Source organism: Rhynchophorus ferrugineus, unplaced genomic scaffold (assembly GCF_030347505.1).
Source record: "Rhynchophorus ferrugineus isolate W39M unplaced genomic scaffold, kcgeb_rfMv2 rfM1, whole genome shotgun sequence".
NCBI classification, from domain to species: Eukaryota; Metazoa; Arthropoda; class Insecta; order Coleoptera; family Curculionidae; genus Rhynchophorus; species Rhynchophorus ferrugineus.
In genome coordinates, this window is record NW_027472580.1 from 45,089,984 (window position 1) to 45,116,915 (window position 26,932).

Consider the following 26,932-nt stretch of genomic DNA (forward strand, 5'->3'; position numbering starts at 1 on the left):
GTTTTTTAGTGTTAAAGCTCGAAAATGTTATTATCGTGATAAATCATTTATTTTAGAAGGTTTGTCGGTAGCTTATTTTCCCTAAGGGTAATTATATTATCGATGATAATTTATATTTGCATTTGATAATTCAAATATGGAATTTTTTTTCGTATCTACCATACCATAAAAGTTTGTAATAAAACTTGCTAACTAATACTTAAATTACTATTGGCAATGTTGTGAAGCTGCTGTGCTGATCTATAGAAGAATGATGTAATGCATTCTGTTGAACTATAGGAGAAGACATAAGTTGAGTTTCTGTAGTAATGACGTATTTAGAAAAAAGTTAAATTAAATTCTAATATAAAATAACTTAAATTAATTATACTAAATTGATAATATTATATAAATTATGAATATTATGGTTCAACTCGCGAGTTCAGATGACGATAAATTTAGACGTTATGTCAGGACAGAGTCTATCGCACTGAGTTTGGTATTGAGAGTGTGAGAGAGATTGCTTGTTTTTCAATTTTAATTAGAACAGTTATTCTTTGAACAGTTTTGTTACAACTAGTATGCTACATGTTTCTCAGTATTGCTGACAGTACGATCCTTTGTCAACTGATGATGATAAACTTCTTGCCCATTTACCGTGTACAGATACCTAGACTGTACCTGGACACTAATGATTGCAAGAATGTGATAATCTTATAACATGCCTACCATTCGGACTGCCTGCTGCCTACAATCATGCATGGAGGATGTTATGATTTTGGCGACAACACTGGTCCTCTCATCCTTATTACTGGCTGGATCATTGCGAATAAATATGTAGACATCTTCAGTGATGAAGTTCTTACTATGACTAGCATATTGCTGCCGAACTCTGCCATATTCCAATATGATAATGTGGCCAGCCATAAAGGTTCAGTCTTGAGTTGGGGAGCATCAGAATATCTTCGTCAGATCTCAATATAATTGAACCGTTAAGGGGAGTTTAGGGCAGAAAGTGGGGCAGCAATTCCAGCTGTTTTAGCTGAGCAAATACTTTTTTTAGAAAATGCTGGCTCAACATCCACTTATTAAATAAATATTGAATATATTAATAAATACATTTGTATAATGAATTGCACGGATTACTGTTGTGAGAACGAAATGCTTAATATTTTCAGAACATTGATATGCACGTGTTGTAACTAAGCATGAAGAATATATTTTTCAAACTGATTGTTACTAAAAAACTAGTTCTCTCGTCGTCGTTGGAGAACTTCTTCGGTGGCTCTCGTAGCAAACTGCCATTGGAGCCATTTTATTTATTTACATTGCGAGCACCAGCAATTCACAGACTCAAGCTAACTTCAATTGGATGTAAATAATAACGCATTCACTGTACTTACTACTAATTTAGTACATTAATTATTTATATTGAAGTAAACCAAGGCGATGGTTTTTCTGGGTCTTTCAACCTCTTGAACGACCTCTTGAACCTGAAGGTTTTACCTTTATATTTTCACCCGGTGCGTCCGCAACGTCCGCCCGCAGATCGTATCATATTACATAGGTATATTGCTCCATAAATAAATATCTTTGCGTTGTTAGGTAAAAAAAAATAATACAAAACTGTTAAGAAGTCCTAAACAGTGACCTATTATTATATTTAGTTGGTGTGATATTAATTTTCAACAATTAATAGTCTCAATTATTAATATAGCCTTTCTGGAGGATCTGTTATAATTTGAGCGACAACATGGTGGTATTCAGTTGGTCTTTTCATTTACATCGCTGGACGCGGATCACTGAGGTACTCTTTTTATGGCAAATTTTTTTTTAGCAAATTGCTGTCGAGCGCTGCCATATTTCAAGCTGATAATACACCTATACGCACAGCAAAAAAGTTCAGTCTTGACTTGAGGGGCATCAAAATTTCATCAAACATCTTCCCTGGCCAGACCAATCTTCAATCCTATAGACAGAGAACATAACTGAACCATTTTAGAGCAGAGAGTGAAGAGTGGATTTCCATCTCCAACATCTTTGAAGCAATTATCAGATGTTTTGGTACAAAAATGGGACAACATTCCGTTGAAAACTATTCAGAAATTCTACCAATCTATTCTGGGAATAAATGCAGCTGTCATAAAAGCAAATGATGGTTCAAAAGTTTATTAATAAGTAACTAACCTGTTTACTTATTTAAAATATTACTGCGCTAGAAATATTACTCACACTAAAGAACTCCACAGTATGAAGAACATTTTTTATGAACTCATCTATTATTCTACTTAGTTGATGTGATCTTAAGTTTCGTCAATTAATAATCTCAATTAACAAGATTAATCGCTAAGATATAAAAAATTAGGATAGTATCTCTACGCTTTAATAACGTGTAACTCAGATGAAGGATTACGTAAAGGCGTAATAAGAAAGCACAACAAATTGTTGAGGTTAATTGAACCAATTAAAGGGGAAGCACTGTGCGCAGGTCCCAGTTGGCAGGTTGAAGCGATTCATTCCCTGATAACGGAGCCAAGATATTTGCACATTAGCCCACTACGTTTTTTTTCCGGTGCGTCTTGGCGTCGGCTATATTAAAATTTTTGCCATCCACACCATCAGAGGGGTGGCGTGAGATTGCGCTTTGTGTACCCAACCGGGGAACGTGATTAAACCCCATTTTTTTGCGCTCGGGCACGGCAATTACGCGACGGCGAAAGTCTAAAATTACAAGATATTAAATTTCCGGGGCCTGCGAGATGCGGCGCCGGATCCTCCGGCCGTTGTCATTTAAACAAGTGTCACTTGCTCGGCCTTAATTAAAACAAAACGGCTGCCGCTTTTTCCGCTGACGCGATCTGGCGTCGCGCGATGCAAATTGTCGCGACGCCGTTCGATCAACTTAATCCGCTCGACTTTTCCAAATCCCTCCGACGAGATCTGTCTTTTGTCTTAAGGGTTCCGCGGCGCGTTTTTACGGATACGCCTCGTCGTACATCGCTAAGACGGCATTACCGTCAGATTGTCGTTACGCAGGATCATATTTCTCGCGATATCCTACGGGAATCCCGCAGCTTTCGCTTACTTATGTTGTATGTACTGCCTGTCATGGAAATTCCACACGTTAGCCCATATTATATAATTAGTTTAGTTAACGCGTAACGTATTAAAGGGGCGTTCTCTTCTAGAAATTTCAAAAACCCGTTTTTTTATATTTCCAAAGCTACAGGATTTTTCAGACCATCTTAAGATAATGTTTCAACTCCATAAAGTGGACGATGTTAAAGTTAAATCATTACCCTGCGCTATTGAATAGGAAAGGATGAAAATTCTACTTCTCACTTTGACCGAGGTTAAGAAGGAAATTGATTGAAATTGTCTTTTTGTCCTTTTATTGAAAAGGATAAAAAGAATCATTGATGAAAATTATCTTATTCCGGATCATTTTTTCAGGAAACAACATTCGATTATTGATCAGGTTCACACAAACACCAATATCGTAGAAAAATCGTGCAAATAAAGTTATTTTTATTTGTTGCTCAAATTTTTATTTGAGTGTTATAGTGAGTGAGTTTATAAGTTTCGCATGCGTGCTTAAAGCATAAGATTAAAATTCTTTTCCATGACCGATATTCAAATATTTTCATATAAAACTGATCGATAATTCAGTCAAACTAAAAGATATCTACTCTGACTTGAGGAAACTACAAGCAGGCGTTGTTATACACTCGCGACTTTCCTACACTCAATAAAAATGTTGCTATTACATTTGCAGATCGCACTGCTATCCTAAACATTGCAGATAATAACACTAAATCAACTGAATAGCTATTGCTCAAATACAGTTCTGGGTTGAAAAATGACGCATCAAGCACAGTCAATTGCTTGGGGTTGTATCAGACAAAGCAATATAAAAATCATATAAAGATTTCAAAACAAGTTACTGAGGTCTTATTAATGCTTCATGGTACATTTATAACGACGATGTGCATAAAGACATGAACCCAGAAACTGTCGATAATGTTATCAAAGAAGTATGACCAAAGACATGAACACAGGCTCCATCAATACATCAATGTTGTAGTTTTCCAGCTCCACATTATGATGGCTTAATCAGAATATTAGAGGGAGTAAAACCACTTGAAATAATTCAGTGAAGTATAAATAAATCTGCGTTCAGATTAAAACCAGTGATATAGATGTTAATCCCAAAGGTGTCTATCGTAAATTAGGTACCTACATTAGGCAATAATAGATTAAGTGATTTTAAACCGCAAGAAGATAGGATAAAAACAAATAGCTAATTAGTGTTAATTTGATAGATAACTATAATAAACAATGAAATAATATATTTCCAAGAATGAGCCCATTAAGAATATTCCCTTAAGTGAAATTTTCAAAATTAAATTATTTTCTATGATAGAGATGTTTTAGTGATGCGGCGCTAAACTGCTGCACCTAAAAACGAAACTTGCTACGAAATAAAAAACTCGCTGTTTTTTTAATTTATTTTTACCATTTAAAAGTTCAACAGTGTCGAAATGACGATATTGTATGAACCGTCTCTAAAAAGCCAGTTTCGAGAAAAACGCGTTTAAGGTTTCGTTTTTAGATTCCGTGGTTTTCATGTCGCGTTATTAACACAGCTATATTTCCGGAAATAGTTTGAATTTCGAAAATACTCTTAAGGACATATTTTTGAAAGTTTAATCTCTGAAAAAAACTTTTAAAAAATCGATTTTTTCAAATTTATAGACTAGAATACCCGCTAAGTATAAGTTTATGTCAATCCAATCCAAGAATGAAATTTAAATATTATTTTTGAAGAAAACTTTGATAGACAACTTTTATGTCTTACTTTTAACGCTAATTGGTTTTAAGGGATTTATAACAGATTGTGTTAAGATTTATTAAAGCGAATCGGGCATATTTGTAACCAACTTAATGTTGAAGCCTCGTCGAAATGTGAAAAAACTATTTTTTCAGTTCATTGGAAATATCTGAATTTGTACTGAATAAATAGAATTTGTGAAAAATTTGATTGAAAAAGACTATGACGAAAAGGTTTATGACAATAACACTCTATCGATTTCAACATGCGAATACTGATTTTGGCGTTGTAAAAGTGGTGATTTTGACACCGAAGACAAAGAGCGTTCTAGAAAGCCAAAAAGTGTGAAAAGAAGGATTTCAAGGCATTACGCGATGAAGCCATCAATGGGGATTATCGACTACTATTGATGCTTTTGAGCCGAGTACCGCGCGAAGTACGGGCGGAATACCATCAATTGGAACTCAAAGAAAGGATCGAACTCAAAGCACGGACAAAAGTACACTTTGAATGCTCAAAGCTAATATTCATGGAAGAGCTGCTAAGAGAGCCACTGCCACTTGTCACCACTTAGTGGGTCACTAATAGAGAATAACATAATTTTTAATTAACAACATAACCCCGGCACATCAATTTGGCTTCAGAAAATACTATAGATATTTTCATAAGAATGGAAGCAAGATGTTATACAGTTAAAATCTTATACTTCAGATAAAGCCTCCATGGTTAAGCATGACGATGCCTATTCGGAAAGAAATAATAGCAGGAGCGTTACAGGGTAGTGTGTTGGAACCGATCCTTTGACTGATGTACAATGAATCACGTGGAAAGAGAAATGGCACGAGTACAGATAACTAACAACCCAGCTATATATGGTTTTAGATTTTAGCAACTAGAAGCTCTTAATAAGGTAAATTGCTAGGCTCAATCCAAATCAGCAACTTATTTTATAAAACTGCTTCTGCTTTTAGAATTATTCGATAAATTAATTATTTTACTACGTTTGACCATTACCGGTCATTTATTGAGTTAAAAAGTATAAATCAGAAATTAGCAGATATTTTGAGTCTTTTATGCTGCTTGGGAATCTGTTTCATGCATTAGGGTCCAACAGTAAACGGTCATTATGCCTTCGTCCCAATATCCTTGGAATGACCTTGGCGATTTTTACTATATTATCATGTAGCGCTTGTCGCTCGTGTCCCCAAAATTTTGTGGGAAAATATGAATGCAGAAAATATACTCCAAGAGACATTTTCTGCATGTAACGTGCTTATAATCCAGTGCTTTATGGTTACCGACAAAGTTGTGAATTACACTTTGAAATGATACCCATGCTGTTGCTTCATTAAGCTTTAGACATTTTGTAAACTTTGCGCCGGCCTATAGTTTTCAAATATCAGGTCCGACAAATATTTCTTCTTCGATTTTTACGTATGACAGTTTTGGAAACAACGTTTGGTTAAGTACTAGAAAACCGAAATCCTTCGTGATTGAGCTTGGACGACTTTATTAATAAGGCCAAGCTTAATGTGAAATGGTGGCAACCAACCGTCCTGTCGATTCATAAGTGCTGTTAATTCCAAGTGGGACTAGTAGAATTGGAATAAAATTGATTTGGAATCAATACAATTAAATAGCTGATTCGGATGATTTTACAAAATTTAAATTTAAAAAAATTTTCCTGTTAAAAGTATGTCTGTTTATAAAAATAATGTTTTTAAATGTTGAATTAATTTGTTTTCTATTAACATGAAAATGACATGAATTTTCAAGTTAACTTTTTTACGTTATTATTCAGTAATAAATAATAACTTTAATATTTTCAATAATGAGACAACAACACCTCAAAACTATTAGATTCTAATTATTTAGTCTATATAAGATGAAATAGCATCTGATTTTAATTATCACCTTATAATAACAAAATCATTATGCATATCCAGCGAACTTTCGAACCTTTCAATTAATCCCACTTTGCCGCGTTCCCAACGCAAATCAATTAAACTTCCTTAATCTCCCTAAAGTGTTAAGTAGGCGGAAGTCAAAGAATTTAACTTGCTAAACTTACTGGGTGTTCAATATTTTTATAAAAAACTATTTTGTCTATATATAAAACCATCTTGCTTTAAGAAAGACAATAATGGAACAGATAATACTGTAAATATAATCCTATTTAAATTTAAACTGAATTCTTATATCTTAAAAATATTACAATGATTTCTTAGAATATCCAGTGCCATGTTCAGGTATATAGTCTATCCAAAGAAGTTTTGTACATACGTCATCACTATGTTTAGTGTATAGCCTGCCGCAATTTATAAATTCGTTTTAGAATAAAACAATATTTTCTTTTTTATTTTATTCTAGTTATAAAGAGACACAATGCTGTCTGATAAGTTCGAACGTGTAACCGACCTAGCCTGCTAAAGTCGTCCGGTTGTCAAACGTATGCAAAATTCTTCCAAACAATGTAATTTTAATGCTTTGCTTGTTTTGAAAAATTTCAAATCGCTGCTAATTATTACTTTTATTGAAGCCAGACAGAACAAATTGCGTCTCTAATGACTAACTTTCAACAGGACCCAGATAATGGTGGCCCCCTCTTGCCAGTAGTATTCGTTAGAGAGGTAAGCATTTTTGCTGTTAAATATTAATTTGCTGCGATTTTTATTAGACATATTTTAGCGTGTTGCAGCTGCACTGAATATTAGTATGGACACGGTCACTGAAATATCTCAGAAAATGAAAAATATAATCTTGAATTCGCCGAAAAAAACTGCCCTCATACGAAGCGTGTGACAAATCAAGATCAGCTTGATGTTAGGTTTATCAGAGATTAAATATGGTGAGTAGTTTTTCAATACAAACATAATTTAATAAAATTATTTCAAAGGAAATTGTTGGTCTAAAACGTATCGAAGTGGTCTAATGGAACTTCCGGATATTGCTTTTAAAAGAATACAATTTTTAAAAGCATATAATGAAAGGAAGGAAGATTATTATTTCTTAGACTCATTATTTACATTTATGTATTTAGATTAGGCATGGATATTTCAGAATGGGATCAATATACCCAATGGTCACTTGTCAAGATGATAATAAAAATAATGTTATGACAATAAAAGTTGATGGAACAAGATAACGTTAGAATAACAATTAATTATATGTGTGTAATTGTTCAGAATATACATGAGCGTTTGCATAAAATGTGTCAGGATACACAGAATATTAACTGTTTTGCAGATATGGCAAATGCATTAAAAAGGATGCAGTGATTAAATGTAGTTTTATCAAGAAAGATGTATACATGTATTAGTAGAACAATCTAAGGAGAAATATAGTGATATCAAAATGTCTTTACAATGAAACACTGTACCGAAGGACACAAGACCTAAGCGTCAAAGGTAAATATGCTCCCTAATGAAAGTCATATATATTACTTGGATATACAATTGTTAATTAAGTGGATTAGGCCTCCAGGGGATACAACTATATAACAAACGCGTCTAGACTCTAGCTCATAGGTGGTATGGAATAGAGTCCAATATAAATACAATAAAACACAACCCTAATCTACAAACTATTATAACTGTGTACTTGATTGTAGTTTAAAGTCCTTCGATAATATAAGCATTAGATTTAGTATATTGTTAAAATAAATTATATTTCATAACATTATTTTTGCTTAATTATTTTATTTAGATTAGAATTTTGTTGTATGTTAAAGTCAGAGAGTGAGTCTGTAGAGAGTGAAGTATCAAATTTTAAGTTGATAAATCTAAATGAAACGTTTAACTGTGTTTTATGTAATGAACTTTTTTAGAAAAAGGCTTGAAAAAAGATACACAGTAGATCAGATGGCTACCTCCCTATCACTGCATAATCAATGAAATCCAAATGTTTTGGGATGTGGCAAATAACTACTACAATAGATATGCAGGTCGACAAAGATATAAAGGCAAGAACTGTTTGGATATATCGAAAAGATTGTCTGCAGTGAAACTCTTTGGTTTGCATGAACTCCATCAGACACACAGAAGACATTGACAAATGGTGGAATGTCGCAGTTAGTGAATGAAACTTTCTGGATATGGTATTATGATTCAATGCTGATAATTGTTGATAGCTCAGCTATAATTTAATAATGACAGTCAGTTATCAGCCTCCTCGGTGCACGATATTATGCACGAATAAGCGAACTCAACAGATAATTCTTTCTTTCTAGTATACAAATCTTATTCAATTTTAGTTAAAGCTATTTTATTCAATTTATTAGTCAGACCCATTTATCTATGTGAAATTTAAGTACAATTTTAAGTTAAATTGGTAGCAATCAATTCGAACATATTCAAATATCCTGATTAAACAAAAAATCCAAATTCTGTGAATGTTCCTAATCTATATCAGAAACGTCTAAATCTACAATGAGGTTCATATAAGGATATTTTTATATTCTGGAATTCATAAACGAAACGCTTAACAATTTAGGAATTTTAATTCAGCACCGAGGTCAATAATTAGAATCTTCGAGTAACTTTTTGGAACATATTCCCAATAAAGGTTTAATATACATTATTTTAGACAATAAAACAACATAAACTTGACTAGATGACTTGAGATCTGAATCTGAATAGTTACAAAATACATAATAATGTAATTTCAACAAGACTTTAACATTTAATATGCTATATATATATATATATATATATATATATATATATATATTGTTAATGGTTAATGGGTTACAGTAATACATGTATATATATATATATATTACATTCATTCTCTTCTTCAACGAGTTTTTTTTATATATTATTCATAGCATTTTTTAAAATTAGTTCTATATAAATTAAATCATTTAATTAATTTGTATTATAAATAGTTTGTATTGTATTTAGAACACCTCTAAATATTTTAAAATACTACAAATTAATACTGTTTTATTCAAGATTTGTTTAAATTGGCTATTGAGATTGGAGTTTGGAAGGCTCAAAACATATCAATGGGTATTTTCTATAATTTATTTGAGGGTCGTTGTAGTATATCTGTAGCGTAACTTCCTAATATGCAAATTAAAGATGTGCGTCAACAAACAGTGTTGGTAGCAAGAAACGTCGTAAAACAAGTAATAGCGTGATTACTGACTTAAAAGGAAATATGATAGATTGTGTCGTAGCTGCTGTAGCTTACTGAAGTAGATTAGATTGTGTAGATATATCCTATTGAAATTGTTTATCTATAGAAAAAAAGTTAATACAAGTATAAATTGCTTAAGGGGATATTCTAGCCTAGAGATTTCAAAAACTCTTTTTTAATGTTTTCAAAGCTTAACTCCTTAAGAATAGGACATAAGGGATTTTTTCAAAATTTAAAGTATTTTCGGAGATACATTTGTTTTAGTGACGTGATATCTTAAAACAGAACATTAAACGCGTTTTACTTGAAAGTACTTGTTGCGACGATACATCAGGTTCTACTAAAGCGATTTACATGAAATTTTTTGTGAGGTTTTTTGATACATTTTTCTAGGATATCCTCTTAAGGAATACTACAGTAAGTGTGTTTCTGTAGATCCGCTCCATTTATAATAACACTGTCACTATTTTCATTTTGAAAAAGGTGCTATTTAATTTAAATAGTACTATTCTAAAACCCAGAGCCAAAAGTTGGTATGTCAAGATGTGCTCTGTATATGAGTATCCAAAATCTATGTCTTGGCATTTATATCCAATATCGAAGCTTTATTAAGATGATTTAGCGAAATAACATTTCAAAATATACTATGTATAATTACTTTTAAGTCCTTCGATAATATATGTATTAGATCTACTATAATGTTAAAATAAATTATATTTGATAACATTTTTGTTCAATTAGTTTATTTAGATTAGAATTTTCTTGTTCTTCAGGGTTGATGCGGCAATATTTCTATGTTTCGACGTCACAAATATCCATGACGCATTAATAAAAAACGTTGAATAGACTATATAAATTGTTATACATGAAAATCCTATATAAATGTCGAATGGAGTTAGTTATGTATATAATCTTATCCCGGGTTCAATTTTATTTAAACAAGATTCACATCAAAAGTATTAAAAAAATGCAATACTATAAATCGTGGGTTCTTGATATTGTTTAGAAAATAGTATAATAATTCACATACCTTAACTGCCAGACCTGTTTAGACCTAAATTCTACCTGCATTACTTTATGGAGCTCGAATTGTGTATATGTTATTTCAGCAACTGTTTAAGGCTGTTTTTGAAGTAACCAGATTGACTCGTAGGCTCCGTTTGACTTAAATCTTCTTATAAACATGACTGAAAACAAACTATAGGTGCTAGCGCAAAAATATACAAAAAAAATTGCAAAAAATGAACACAAACTATTTAAATCAATACCACGCGTTCAGCCCTATTCTCATATCAACGTAAATAAAAACAAAAAAATCTAATTCAATCATAACATAAAGCGTTAAACTTCGAATTGGATGGGAGATGGCACCGAAGCTCCCTGCACAAAACTTACAGACCCATTCCGAAGTCCCTCGGTATCCACTGTCGATGCTCTCGTTAAAAAGGTTTCGAAATGTCCATCGAGAGCAATATTCAGGACGGGCACCTATCTCGAATATCTAAATCGTATTTTATTTTATCGGTATCGGTAAAAGTGTGGAGCCGTAAAAGCCATCTCCACTCCATATATCATGATCTTTGCCGGGTATCACTCCACTATGTGAGTGAAATACTTAATGAAAGCAAACACTAACCGCTAAAGAACAATATTACTTTAAAACATATTATACTTTGACGATTTGCTTATGTTTAATGTGTTTTTCATCAGATCACAACGAATACGTTTTTATAGATTTTAGCAAAATATAGGTTTATTTATATTCAAAATTAATTTATAATAAATTAATTTATAATCAAAATCAAATTAATAACCCATGAACTAATAATTTAAGTATTGTACGAACATAAAATAATTGTTTTCACGCATATGAAGTAACGTAATCTTCGAAAGATTTTTGTCAATTTATGTTTGTTTAATTTTTCTTTGATATTATCCACTTTTTAAGATTCTAACCTGATCTTAAATTGGTGTAGATATTAACTAGTATTGATAGTTGTTGATTGTTGTAGAGAAAGATCAAATACTACTTAGCACAAAATTTAGACAACTATTTGTTTTTAATATTTAATATAGACAAAGAATAATTTTCTTATTTACTAATATTTTTTTGCTGGGGTTGTATGTTAATTAAATGCAACGATACAGTACTCTAAGATTTAGGCCCACTGCTTGATTTTATTAAGTATTTTTTTTTAAATTGGAAGCTTATAACCATTAATATGTTGTTGGGTTTTGGCACGATTGCGTTGTGAAAAATGTTATTTCGTTTACCTTATACGTCATTCCTTTAGTCGTTTAGGTTCAATTTTATGTAATGCATAATGTAGGATTTTTATGTCATATTTTATATTAGATATATAGATTTAATACATCCAAAAAAATAGAACAGTCATAATAAATTACTGATTGAATTATATGGTTTAATTATTTTTGAGCAATTGAATTATTTGATTCAATAATATATTATATATCTCGAAAACTACATAACATAATACATTACAGATATTTACAGTTTTACTATAACTTTTGAACAAACATTGTGCAAATAAAATAAAATTGTACTTATGCATCATTTCAAGTACTTATTCATCACACAAGCAACAGCTTTAATGCAAATCTGGGTTTTGTTTTTTACGAATAAAGATAATATAAAAACATCAAACCAAATTTGCCTTTCCTACACATTTATTAGTATAAAATATTTATATATAATATGAAAATTGTATATATCCATATCTAACAAATAACAAGCTTTAGAAATATCTTCGTTTCATCGTATCGTTATATAAAACTCGTTAAATATAATGAATATGGTAATTAAAAAAAGAGGTATAGAAAAAAATTTAAAAGGTACATTTCCTTTTCAAATTAAATATTTTTTCTGGGACAGAGTTTTTTAGGGCAACTTTTTAATTGTTTCGTTAATTTTTATACATGAATGCAATTTAACACAAAAAGAATTGTATCTCGAAAAAGGTTTTTCCATTTTTGTTTAATTAGTTATATTTTAAGGGTTAATTACAATGACATTCAGTATCATAAAAACTAAATCAATAAATGCAATATGTGTATTTTAACGGATTAATTATTTACACTATATTCATTTTTTATTCCTTCAATAATTCTAACGAAGCCTATTTAATTTTCTTAAATTAATTATCAATCATACTGTTAATTAGTTAACTTAGGATGATCTATTACACTTAATTTTATTTTATTTATCAAGTCATGTATCTTGTATCACGTATCATGTGCTTCGCTGACCAATATATAAAAAAATTATAGTCATATATAACTGACCAATACTTCAGAGTTAAACAAGAACATGCCTATATATAACTTGAGGAAAATACAAGCAGGCATGTCACAGAGAAGTGAATTGGGACCGGTCCTTTATCCATTTTACACTTGGGACTTGCCTAAATTCAATTTAAAGGGAAATAACAACACTAAATTAACTGAAAAATTACAAAGAGCCCTTACTGAAATACAATGCTGATCAGAAAAATGATACATTAATATGAATCAAAATAAAGCAGTGCATATTGAAATCATCACCAAAGGCCTCAAGTATAAGTCAGTATATAGAAATTAACAAGTAGTTCCATATCGAAATACAGCCAAATATCATCTCAGCATGACTCTTCATGTTGAGCTAACATGAAAGGCGCACGTTAAGAAAAAATGTGAAGAACGTAAGCTTTAATATATAACAAATGCACTGGTTAATAGGTAGATATTCAATACAATCAGTATATAATAAACTTTTACTTTACCAACATGTTTAGTAACCAATGTAGACTTAACTTGTTCAACTCTGGGGTTGAACCAGTCAAACCAATATAAATATTAAATAAAGATCCAAAAACAAGGCACTGCTAGGTATTGGTGATGTTACATGGTACATTCGTAATGAAAATCTGCATAAGGGTCTGAAAGTAAAACTATAGACTCGATAACGTTATCAAGGACTATGCCCAAAGACATGAACAGTAGTTTACAAGCACATGAATGTTGAGGATCTTCACCTCCTAGATAATGATGACTCAGAAGATTAAAGAGAATAAGACCATTCTTGTACTTTGTAATTTTAAAACCGTAGCAAATTAGGATAAAAACAAATAGTTTATTAGTGTTATTTTACTAGACTGGTATGATATAATAACTAATAATGAAAAATATGTATCTTGAAAAATTCTCTCAAAAAACTAACGATGTACGGTATATTCGCAGTGTGTTGCTCTTTGTTACAAAAATAATTATTTTTTTCAATAAATAGCGTATAGTTAGTGTGTAATAGGTTATGATATCTATTTTTTTATTTATATTATTTATTTATTAATTAAAAGCGTCGCCTTTTTACCAACTTGGGTTTATCTGGACTTAACTTACTGCTCAATGTCTGATCGGTACCACGGTTCTCGGAATTAAGCCTACCGACTGACGAGTGACCAACTAAGTGATGATCATCCCAGGGCACATCCGGTCTTACCCAGCCTGGTTACTGGCGTGATTAGCGTAATTTTTCTTTTCGGATTTTAAAATGTTATCGTATGTAAAATCAAAATGATAAATAATAACAAACATACATTTAAAATCATTTCACAATAAGAGGAGGAATTCACTAGGATGAATGTCCCCTTGACCATTGCGCCAATCAAGTTAACATTTACTTATTTAATAAGCTTATATTTAATATCCGATTATGCTCTTAACAATGTATTAAACCTTGCATTATAATATGTTACCTATCCTGAAAATTATAATTATATTAAAACCGACAAAAGATTTTATCTCTTTGTTGCTGCTGTTTACCCGTTTCGCAAAATTTAATCCCCATTCGGCTCACGCATTAAGTCTTATATGACATCAAACATTCATAATTAACTGTTTTCGTTAATACGTCGGGTGATGTAATGATGTCACTCGAGGTTCCGTTCGAGAAAATTGAGCTGCTAGACCCGAATGATATTACCCCTTGTTTACGTGAAGCACAGAAAGACGGGAATGACTAAGGCTAACTGCGGAAGGTTTTACAATTTGTATTTCAATTCAATTTGTTGCTTTTTTTTAAGAAAATCATTAATTACAACATTTTATTTAATATTACTAATTAATTGAGTATGCGATTGATTAATATTGTGGTTTAATGATTTCCCAACGCATTAGCATTTGGAAAGCTTATAGTTTTAAACAAAAAGTTAAGAGTCTAAACTCCCTCTATGTATTGCAGTTTTAAAATATAAAAATAATAAGATACAAATAAATTAATGTAAGTTTAACAATAACTACGTATTATATTAAGTAAATAGACAGTAAAAAATCTGTAAATAAAGAAATTAATTAATATACAATTTACTTAATTAAATAATTAATAATTAAATTTTGTGTCGATAAATGCCAATGTGAAACTAAGCCAATGTAAACGATAACATGAAATTTTCAAATAAAAGCCAATTTCACTGACGAAATCAAATAATTTCCGCAAATTTTGTGACAAGAAAATACTCTGCTATGAATCAGATATCTTTTAATAGTAATTACATTGCTGTGAAAGATAGGTTCCTCACATTGGAGACATATGATTATATATCATCAAAACGAAATTTTTTAAAAATGTATCTTGCCAATTCCCTTCTAGCAAGTTGCACTCAAACTGAAACAGTATCCATCGTATAATCTATGAATGGGAAAATATTTAATATTTTTATAACGAAGTCATATAAAGGAAAATAATATATTGGTGATAAAATTTTGATTGCAGGTATGAATGCAGGTAGCCATAATGTACCAATCAAGAACTTGTGAGAGCTTGTCAAGATAGTCTTCAGAGAGACTAAGGTATTATTTAGTGCCTACATAGCTATAGAAAATAATATTCTAAAAATTATTGTCTTTAATATAAATTTATTGCTAATACAATAATCCCCATATATTAGTCTATTAGTGCATTTGGTCATTCTCTACATCTTCAATATTGTCACTATATTATTATCTTCAATTATTTCAGCGATTAAGGATTGTACTTTGGATGCAAATTGTAAGTTTAATAATAGAATAAGAGTAGATTTTGTCACTATATTATTATCTTCAATTATTTCAGCGATTAAGGATTGTACTTTGGATGCAAATTGTAAGTTTAATAATAGAATAAGAGTAGATTTTGTCCTTTGTCAGCAAATATTTTAGAATCTGCGACTATATAGTGGTCAATAGTTCAGGCAAATTAAGATCCTTAGTCGTTCATGATGTAAGGTCCTCAATGTGTTCCTCTCAAGAGAGTAGTCTATTTTGAGGTCTGGGATCATATCAGATGGATTTATTGGTTAATATTGTTTTGGAAAGTGTCAAATCCGACGATTTTCGAAATCCGACCTATAGCATCAGTGCGACATATAAAACGACGTCAACATATACGAGAATCGCCAGGTGGCAATACGTTTACAAAATGTATCGTTTAGTGCCGATTTTAAACTGGTAATGTCATTGATACTTAGTAATGTGCAATAAAATCAATCGTTCGTAAGATTATCACCATCAATGGAGAACGATTTCATTCCTCAGGTACCTATTTACATATTCACATTTTTATTTATAATATGAGATCTTTGAATTTTAATGATACACATTTGATAAATATATTATACCTTTGCTTGCTCTATCAGTAAAATCATACTAATTATCTTGGGTTAAATGATTTCTTAAGCTCATAAGAAGCCTCTGATATTAATGAGTTTTATTTGCAAATGTCTCTCTTTAGCTAATGGTTGATTGAATTTTATATAATTAATAACTTTAAATAATAAATAATTAATGTAACAATTAAGAAACTAATGATTTACAGATCATAATAAAGGATTTTGTTAGAAGTGTCACGATATTGCTCTTGAAATAAACACTACAAATTAGGAAACACAATATTTAAATGCGTATTTTCAATTATTTATTAAATCAATGTAAATAATTTGCTTCCTGCCTTACTGAGTAAATAGCCTAACGAAATTATCACTCAGCTATACCCTATTAATAGAAGATATATAACTTTTCCTGATTAGGAACATCAAGTTGTATTTATAAGTTTAACGTTACATCATCAGAAAATAACATTGTAGAAAATTCCCTGATACAAATCAATATTCCAGTGATCTGGGTAATTTATTGCATCTAAAGTAACTGATTCTCAAGATTCATTAATTATTACAGTCTAAATAAGAGTTCTCATATATTTTTTCTACATTCCACAGTATTTTTTACTTATTCTTTCAATACAAATGATTAATTATTAAAATAACCAAATCTTCAATAATAGATCATTGTACGGATTAAAAAGAACATTAAGATTGTTGGAAAGGTTCGTATTTAACACGACCTCATGAAATAAGTATGTTTCCATTAATGGAAAACGTTGGCAGGAAAACGAATTTCCTCCGTTTGGCACTTCAACTAGTTTAACACAAATAATCTATTAGTCGAAATAAATTGCATTTTAATGTCGTGAAGTAGTTCAGCCTTGTCTTTTTTCCTTTCAAGTTTGACCTTTTACATTTATGTCGAAAGGAAACGATTTTATTATTTAGTTTATCAGGCAATGAAATGTTTAATTATTTTGTTTATTAAATTACTTTGTTTTTGGTTACTATCGCAACTTAGGTATCTTCTATATATTAATCGGCTTTGCGAAAATTTGGCGTCCCCTTTTGAGGAAGATGGGGACACCTGAAGGTGTAAAATTTGGCACTGTTAAAGCTTATATCGAGGAAGAATATTTATGACCAACATTTTTGTGTAATATGCACTACAAATAAATAAGTTCCCATAAAAAAACACACCCAAATCAAGCAGTCACGAATAACGTCAGATTGGTGACACTAAATATATAAACAAATATTTTAGGTCGACGTGCAGCCTGCTCCAATTCTTATACGATTAGATTTTCTGTTGTCCGTAAATCAAAAAGGGAAAAGGAATTTGTAAAATCAAAATTTGGCAACGTTGTACCGCAAAATGCCGGCAAGTAATTTTGAATCGGAAGACAAATTTCAACATTTTACATATAAAACGATAATAAAGTAGAAAGTGAGTGTGTTAACATTATTAAACGAAGTGTTATTTAAGATGTTATGTTATTTTCGGTTATTCCAGTATTGTTGGAACTATTAAAGAGTTATGTAAAGTTTGGATTAAAAAAATTATAAAAAAGAAAAATGATATATAAATGATACATTTTTTGTAGAGAACAAATTAATGTGTCCGCTTTATCGGAAGGTATATACAGCTGTGAGCGAACAACCCGACATATGCGAAAATTACATCCCAACATAGATTAACCAAATTGGAGAACAACAAGAATCAACGAGTTTGTCCTCTTTGCTTACAAAGTATTTAGATTTTCACAAGCAGCTTTTGATTTAATTTGATATCTGGTGAACAGAGAACAGCTAAGAAAAAATGTTCTTGCTTAAGGACTGATATGGTTCTGGGGACATACTATATTATTGTACTAGAAGTAACTCTAAAGGTTATTAAGATTTTTCTGTAAATTTTAGTGATATTAACTTCTGACTCATTTCAAGTTGTATTAGTAAATGCATTTCTTGATAAAGCACTAACTGAATTTTACGGGTAAAAAATATGTTGTATATAATAAGTAGTAATAAATAATTTATGCATCAAAAGTTAAAATGAATGTTGCAAAGAATATAAACAATTAGAAAATACATTCAAAGAATTTTAAATCGTCATTTGTTGGTGAGTTGTTAGTTCCCTCGTTGGAAATAATCCTACAGAAAGCAGTAAATAAACGAAGGGCTTAAAAAGCAAACTAAAGATGAGCCATATGCACGGGTGAGATCGACGAATGGAATAAATAAGAAAACATTTAGGTAAAAAAAAATTTAATCAGCCTGTTATACTTATTGTTTTTAAAATATATATTTTAGGTGATATATACGGATAAAAGATAATTATAATATGGAACACAAGGGACAAATAGAAGAAATTATGAATTATTAATAGTATATTTGAAAATATTTTAAATGATTGATAAATACTAAGATATTTGACGATTTATATTCTGATATATATGACATTTCACTGATTCAACTGTGTATCAACTATTTTGATTATTTACTTTATGTACTTAAGTTTTGAAAAATCAATAGTTAATTCAATAATTGTATATACATTGCTTTAATAAACATTTTTAATTATAAAAAATAAATTACCTAATTGTGTTTCTTATTGTTTTACTATATATGCTAAAATCAAATATCAATTTCAAAATCGTTTTATTCATATATTCTCTTATATTATCTTAACTTATCTTATCTATCTTTATTTTAATAACTTGTATTACTTGATATATTATTCTATATATATATATATATATATATATATATATATATATATATATATATATATATATATATATATGTTTATAACATAAAAGTAAAGAAAAATAATGTATACTTATATGTGATGCTCTGAAGTTGTTACAGTCAAATACCATTTGAGAAGTTTAGTGGGTGTTAGTTTTTGAGTTAGTTATTTTATATGTTCTAATATACAGATATTTACTATTTTCATTAATGTTATATATCAAATAACTACTGATATTGTGAGTGGGAGATTTTTTGGAAGAATATATGCATTTTCTCCGTTGTTTTAAAATAAAATTATTATAATTACTGTAACTAACCTGTAATTGACAACCAACATAAAACAATTTGGGTCGAACCGCTGAATTGGTTTACTATCTAGGTATAATATTAGATATTTACTACGTTATAAAATTCATACTCTGATGTTTTAAAACTGGTTAGGCAGGATTAACGATTGATGAGATATTGAATGAAATGTATGGTACCAAATAAATCTTAAATTGATTCATAGATGGCAGCAGTTTATAGCGGTCAGAGGGCAAGTCTGCCTCCCTTTCTCTCTCTCTTTCTCTCTGTCTCCCTCTATTTATTTCTCTCTAATGAAAACGCGAACTAGATTAGAAAATAATAATCAAGGTTAAAGGTCTTTTAAGTTCTCCGATAAAAAAGGGATCGAAAAGCTAGAGGAATATTGGATTGCTCATATTACGCTTTCTCAATTCTTGAGTGTTCAGGAAGTATAACATTTAATGAAGAATCTTCCATTATTCATAAAATTATTAAAATTGTAAATTCCATGTACATGTTGATTGAAAATTTACAAAGTTAACCTATTGTCTCGTTTTTAAGCCATTATGGCTTAAAAATGAAACAAAAATAATGGATAATCCTTTGATGATTAATAACAATCGTAAATATGTGATATGAAACGTAATTGTGTAATTAACAATCAGCAGCTCCGAATCAACAATTAAATCGAATTCGGCTGAAACAATAAAGATCAGAAATCAATTTTTTGCCAGTAATACATTTACAGATCTATAAATTATTAAATAGCGCTATTTCGATTGTTCGCTTTATATATTGATGCAAATAATTAACAGCCTATTATTCGGAATCATTCCAAAGCCAATCCCATTTATAATGCTCGTTATTTATTTAGCGATAACGAATAACTACCACTGGATATTTTACAGGTCGCAAATGGGCAGGTGGCAACAGTTGTTCGGATGAAAATTATCGCTATTTAGATGGAGATTAAGCAAATACTGACCTTAATAGGGTTTCGAGAGTGGCCTGTCTAATCATACAGCATTGTAGTACCGGAGCCAGTATGGAAATTTCGTCATGGAAAGGTTTCCCGAAACCACGCCCATGATCCAGATGAAGGGTGAAGGTATTGTTACCAAATAATCTGGAAAAAATATTCGAAATAAGGTACAGGTGTAATATATTATATCACTATCATAATATATTAGATATTATATCACTATTATAATATATTAGATTTAGATAAATATGCAGGATGAACAATATATAGATACAGTAATATTTTCTATTCATACTTCTGTCTAATTTTAATGTGTTATATTTATTCATTATATCTTAAAGAGCAGAAACATTCTAGCATAGTCCCATGAATTGTAACTGCGTGACACCTACTGAGATGTATCGTTTACAAGGTCTACTGTAATTTGTGCGTACAAGCTTGAAAAAATTATACATCTTGACGAAGTATGCAGTGGCCGCCCGAATATTGCCACATATAGTTAAATATCGCAAACATATCGAAGATTTGGTACAAAATGATTGGTAAATCATGCAAAATATATGAAATTGTGATTATACAGTTTTTTTTTGATTTTCCTATTAATTAGTAGACATTAGTTTAGACAATGAAATATAAGTTGATTTGAATCTAAAATTGTCTCATTTTTCTAGTAATTTAGGTTTCTCATCATCATGTGATTTTATTTCCTTAGACGCAAACAGAAGCGAAACATTCTGTAGTATATATAACTGTTGACTACATTGGTTAGACAAATTAAAATTTTAAATTACATATGTCGAATACATGTTTTTACATTTTATTTTCAGTTATATGATTTTCAAATATTTTTTTAAAAGTCTAGCAACATGAGATCAAGTTGTCAAAATAGTTCCGTTATGTGTGTTCCGCCATTTGAAAAATATTTCTTTTATAGGTCGCTTCAAATGTATAACTAGAACTAAACTACTAACTACACCAAACGTTTTGCAGATATGTCAAATGCACTAGGAATTATATCTAATTTTGTGAAGGAAAATGTACAAAAGGAGTAACAGAAGTGATGTCAAAGTGACTTGACAATGAAAAACAGGAATGAAGGAAAGAGGAACAGAACGTCAAAACGTAAATACGTTCTCTAATCTCAGCGGCAGTTGAGACGTTGTAACGTTGTGACGTAATACATTTTAATAACTATTTTATTGGAAGGACTATATAATTGATCTTGGTATCATCATGGGTTTACCTAATGCATAATATAGTAGGTCTTAGCAGGTTTAGTCTAGTAAATATGCCTGTTTAGCTGTGATAAGTATCACTGTATGCCTTAAGTTTAAATATTTTTTGAAACAATCGTATCTTATCCAATGTTTGTTCTATTTTTGTAAAATTTTCTGTTTCATACAATTTACTTAGTATCCAATGTACTTGCTTTTGAAGTATTTTTATCATCTTTAAATTGCATGAAATTCAGGTGCAGTAGTGCAATCTGTTTTTTGTTATATATTTTTAGCGAGTAATTCCAATTCTTTAATCTTTTCAACCAATGCGTTGTTGCTGCTGCAAATTTTCGAATATTCTTTACCAAATCTCGCAGTAATTGACGAATGATCGCATTTTTATGATATCTTTCACTTTTGAGATCGCTTTCTATGATATTGAACATGATATGATCATATGTCTATGATATATATCAGGGTTGATCAACAGGACAAATGCGAGGACCATTTTGATCGATGGTCGATCACATAAAGTAACTACTGCATCATTCAAAATATAATATCTAGTATCAAAGTAGCTTATCCCTTCATAAAAACTTAAGCCATTTTCCGACGGTAATAGCAAAATATTTATTTTGGGAAATTTCAGATTTACTTTTTAACGATTTTAAGAGTGAATGTGGCCAATTGAAAGGATGAGTAGGTATGTAAAAGAGCAGTTATGTAATGATATTAATATATGCTCCTATTTTTCCCTTCATTGTGATAAATTGACAGATATAAGTGATACAGCACAATTACTTGTTTCCATTCTTATGAATTTTAAGGTTTTTACATCTAGAGTAGAATTGCAGGGTATGATTTGTATGTGTTTTTATGTAAAATATCCCATTTTAAATTAGTTTCAATAACAGCGGTTGGCATGACTTGGTTGCACAAATGGTTTTATAATCCTATATTAAAATGAAGCGTTTTTGAGCTATTAATGCATAACTTAGCACTAAGAGTTAGGTAGCAAGAGACATAAAGAGGTACTGGGCATAATATTTAAAATTATTATAATTCAATTCGAGGAAGTTCCCTCAAATGGCGTCTCTACCAACTGCAGCTCGATAAAGGTTAATCTAAATTATTACTACATACTGTTCTCAGATAAGCTAGGCTAAGCAGAGGTAAATTTCTGCACCGATTTTATGATTTATTGCCCGTAATTATAGATTTTCTTCACGAACAAGATGGAAACTGTGATGATTCAAATGATGAAACTTGGCTTGGTGAAAAATTTTACTTCATTAAAATCATTTAAGTTTATAATTACAAGGTAGAAATAATAACAGTAATAAACAGTAAAGTATGGCGGATGACCTGCAAAAACAAAAAAAGTATTAGTAATAAGATCGACAAATAAGTCGCGGAAATCCAAAAAGTAATTAGGGTTAAAATTAAATAAGATTGCAGGAAATTATTATTATTATTGCAGCGGGAATTAATTGCAGAAATTTGTTGAATTCATATCTTTTCCTTTTAAAAATATTTCAGTGTGAAACTCATTAGCCAAAAGTTCCAGAGATATTTCCAATGAATCAAAAGGCAAATGAAATTATATTTTTACCAACTCACTTACGCGTAACATATTTAAGCTAGAAATTCTGAAGAATATTTTTGCAAATATATCAACCGAGAAAAATATTCCAAAAAATTACCAATTGTGCAGAATATGTCTATTCTTATTTGGAATCTGCATACTTACATAAATCGCTATTTTTTTTTCAACCGGTCAAACGAAAACTAAGCAACGTTTTGTCCTAACTGATTTCCACACTGAATACTCATTATTATTATCTTTGTCAGGATATACACATAATTCTGATTCCTTGGGTAGAAACATGAATACTGAGTCTTCCGATTAAATGTTAAGGCAAAAAAGTAAATCCCAAATCTGTCTTTATCTGTAGCTACTTTGAATTAATACATATTGTTAAGAATTACCTATGTTCATTAAATTCCCCTGGGCGTGACTTTTTGGCCATTTAAATAAATATTGTTTTTTACGCAGGTAGATAAGGTGCATTTAATTTAGTAAAAATATATAGTGAAAAGCGCTTGTATCAAAAGTTAGGTCAGTAAATATATTTTCATATATCGCTGGAATTCACCTTATTCTGAAACACAGTGTGTAATCATTTATGCATTTTATACCCCTCTTTCACCTTAGACTACACCTATGACAACAACTCGACCGTGACACATTTTTAAGATAAAAAGTAGATGTTATAAAAGTTGCCCATCACTGATATATATCACATCATGTCGATATGTCGGAGTTATACATTAGCATTGAGAGGATAAACACTCGAAAAAGGTGGATTTTAGCCTTGATTAGCATAAATATAAATATATACACTATATAGTAATATATAATATATGTATACTACATAAATTTATGTTATATACGATCCAGAATATCAAAAACGCTTTATTAAATTAGTGAAATTCATGCTAGAGGAATTCCTTTTTTCAATGTCACTTTCTAACAATATAATTTACTATCAGATTAATTATTGCTACATATACATTGAATTTTATTTAATGTTTTCCCAATAATATATGACGTATTATTATAATAACATTAATATTGATTAATTAACAAGCAAGCTAAATATTTACCTAAAAGTTTCATAGTGATGACGGTCCATATTACCGATCAAAAAATCAAACACGGACATGTCCATGAGATCAAGCAACCTGCGGCCTTTGTCGTACGGTGGGATTTCACGGACCATCTGACAGTAATTGGGATCTGTCTCCCACTGGGCTTTTCGGCGCTTGTGGTAAGATCGGCGCCATGGATGTCTCCATACCTGTAACAAGTTATTATGAATAAATATAAGTAAATGCACTTCGGTTGCTATATTGTTATTTGATTGTTTGACAGGAGGGGTGATCCATTATCGGATATATCTTTATTTTACTAAATAGTTTACGTAACGATATCGATTCTAATAAAGGCTTTAATGGCAGAGATCTTCGAACTATGTTTTTGAATTATTAAACAATGAAATTGTTCTTGTCGATTTATCATAAATAGTTGAATATTCAAAATCAATGTTGATTGTGTTATTCATCAAGTTTTGTTTAGTTTCTGTATTTATCGTAGAATTAAATAATGTTATAGTGATACATTTGTTTCGTTATGTTTTCTTTAGTTATTCGGCCAAGATAAACAAATGAGACTTCAAGAGCTTGCGAAGAGATAAGCTCAGAAGAACAGGCAGGATTTAGGCTCAATTTCGGTTCTTTATGGAGTAACGTATTACATGTGGAAAACGAGCAATTGTCGTATTTATTCATTTTCGTTCTGAACTCGACTGCATCAACTGGCGCTCATTTTATTCAGGCATCTTGCGATTGGTTTATTAGTAATGTGCGAAATAATTTTCAAATTCCTTTGAGATCCGAGCCGGTGTTGGCCACGAAACTTTAATTTCTACACTTTCTTTAATTTCTATACTTTTCAACATAGAAGTAGATGTAATTATGCGAAAAGTTTTTCAAAAGATATATGACATTGAATAGACACTTTCAAATTTCTATTTTGCCAAATTTTTCGTAAGGTTTCGAAATTTTAATGCTGCTGCAATTTGATATTTACAGATATTAAATGGCGTCTTTCTCTTTCTGAGTCTGCAAGTTTTTCTCTCAGATTGAATTAGAAATGAAATCATTCGCTTAAGAAGCGACAATCTGTTGAGGAAAAAATTCAGAGACGTAGATAACAATAGTTTGGACATGTCTATTGAATGAAATATGAACGAATTCCTTATAGAATTTTGTGGCGAAATCGACATTTTGGCTAGAAGACATGGATCAAGCCATCTAGAAAATAGGAGAATAACATTGTCTGGTGTCACAACTCATTCGGTTGACCGGCAATTTCGGCAAGATCTATTACTTCAGCGCAAGTTTTTCTTAAAATATGATCATTTTATTTTAAAGCTTTTATTAACTGGATTTGTAACATCGAAAATCTATTTTTCTCTTCAATGATAGGTAACGCGTTGAATAAGCAATTCCTTATGCAGCTGAATGTTTATGCAGATAAAACCGTTGATCTGTAATAATAAAACTACGGGCTCTCATTTCACCAACCGTTTTACGAACTAAAAAATTAACACTAGGATGATCTTGTCTCTGAAAATACAGCACTATTTAATGTCTTTTTTCACTACATCGCATTTCATCTTATATTAAAAAAAATTCTTCATAAAGTCAGTCTGCATTTTAAATAGTACGACAATAATGTAATTGGCTATTAGTATGAAGAAATTTATTAAATTTAGTTTCTATGAAGTAGTAAAATATTCTTAAGAAATAGGTTGTCGAAATAATTCAAAGAAATAACAATATCTTTTAAGGGTACGTTATTTTCTGTTTCCCATAAAATGATTTTTACGTCTCACAAGCTTTTAACCCGGTAGGCTTTTGGGATTAGTCTACAATATGAGCAAATTGCTAAAGCAAAACTGTAATCAATTGCTGGAGTCTCGCCTGAATGGCCGTTCTCAACACTTTTTTGGGGCCATCCCTGTATCTGCTCTACACTGCTAATATCCCAGCAATAATAGAGACAAGACTTGTTACATTTGCTGACGATATAGCTATTATGGTATAATATATATTTCGGCCTGAGGTTGTAAAAGAGTACAAATGGCTGTGAACAAGATCTGCAAATGGACTAGAGAGTGAAACATACAGCTCAACAGCTCCAAATCTGTCCACGATAACTTTGCTACTAAATATTTGGGAATCCATCTTGATGGCAGGTTAAATTGATAACATAATGTTAGACAAAAGGCAGAGTAGATCGTATTCATAATAAAGCAACTGGTTAGTCGGAAGATACTCTCAATTTGACCTAAAATATATTTGTTTATCACTCAATCCGAAAGCTAATTTTGTGGTGCAAATATAACGTTGCACTAAAACATCATACCAACTGGTCATGAAATGCTGCCAAGACAAAGTTCTGCTGTTAATTACCAATGCTTATCGCTACGTAACCATAGAGAAGCTGTAGTATGACCTTAAAATCAAATGGATGTACGAAATTTTT

General features: G+C 30.7%; 1 protein-coding gene across 3 annotated transcripts in view; it reads right to left on the reverse strand.

Moving 5' to 3' along the window:
• Nucleotides 1-26,932, reverse strand: part of LOC143206852 (extracellular serine/threonine protein CG31145) — a 558,035-nt gene that overhangs the window by 81,147 nt on the left and 449,956 nt on the right. For all 3 annotated transcript variants that reach the window (XM_076419660.1, XM_076419661.1, XM_076419662.1), the window contains 2 exons: nucleotides 24,487-24,680; nucleotides 20,606-20,746 (listed from right to left, as the gene is read on the reverse strand). In XM_076419660.1, the coding sequence (XP_076275775.1) occupies nucleotides 20,606-20,746; nucleotides 24,487-24,680 (335 nt within the window). The remainder of the gene's footprint in view (nucleotides 1-20,605; nucleotides 20,747-24,486; nucleotides 24,681-26,932) is intronic.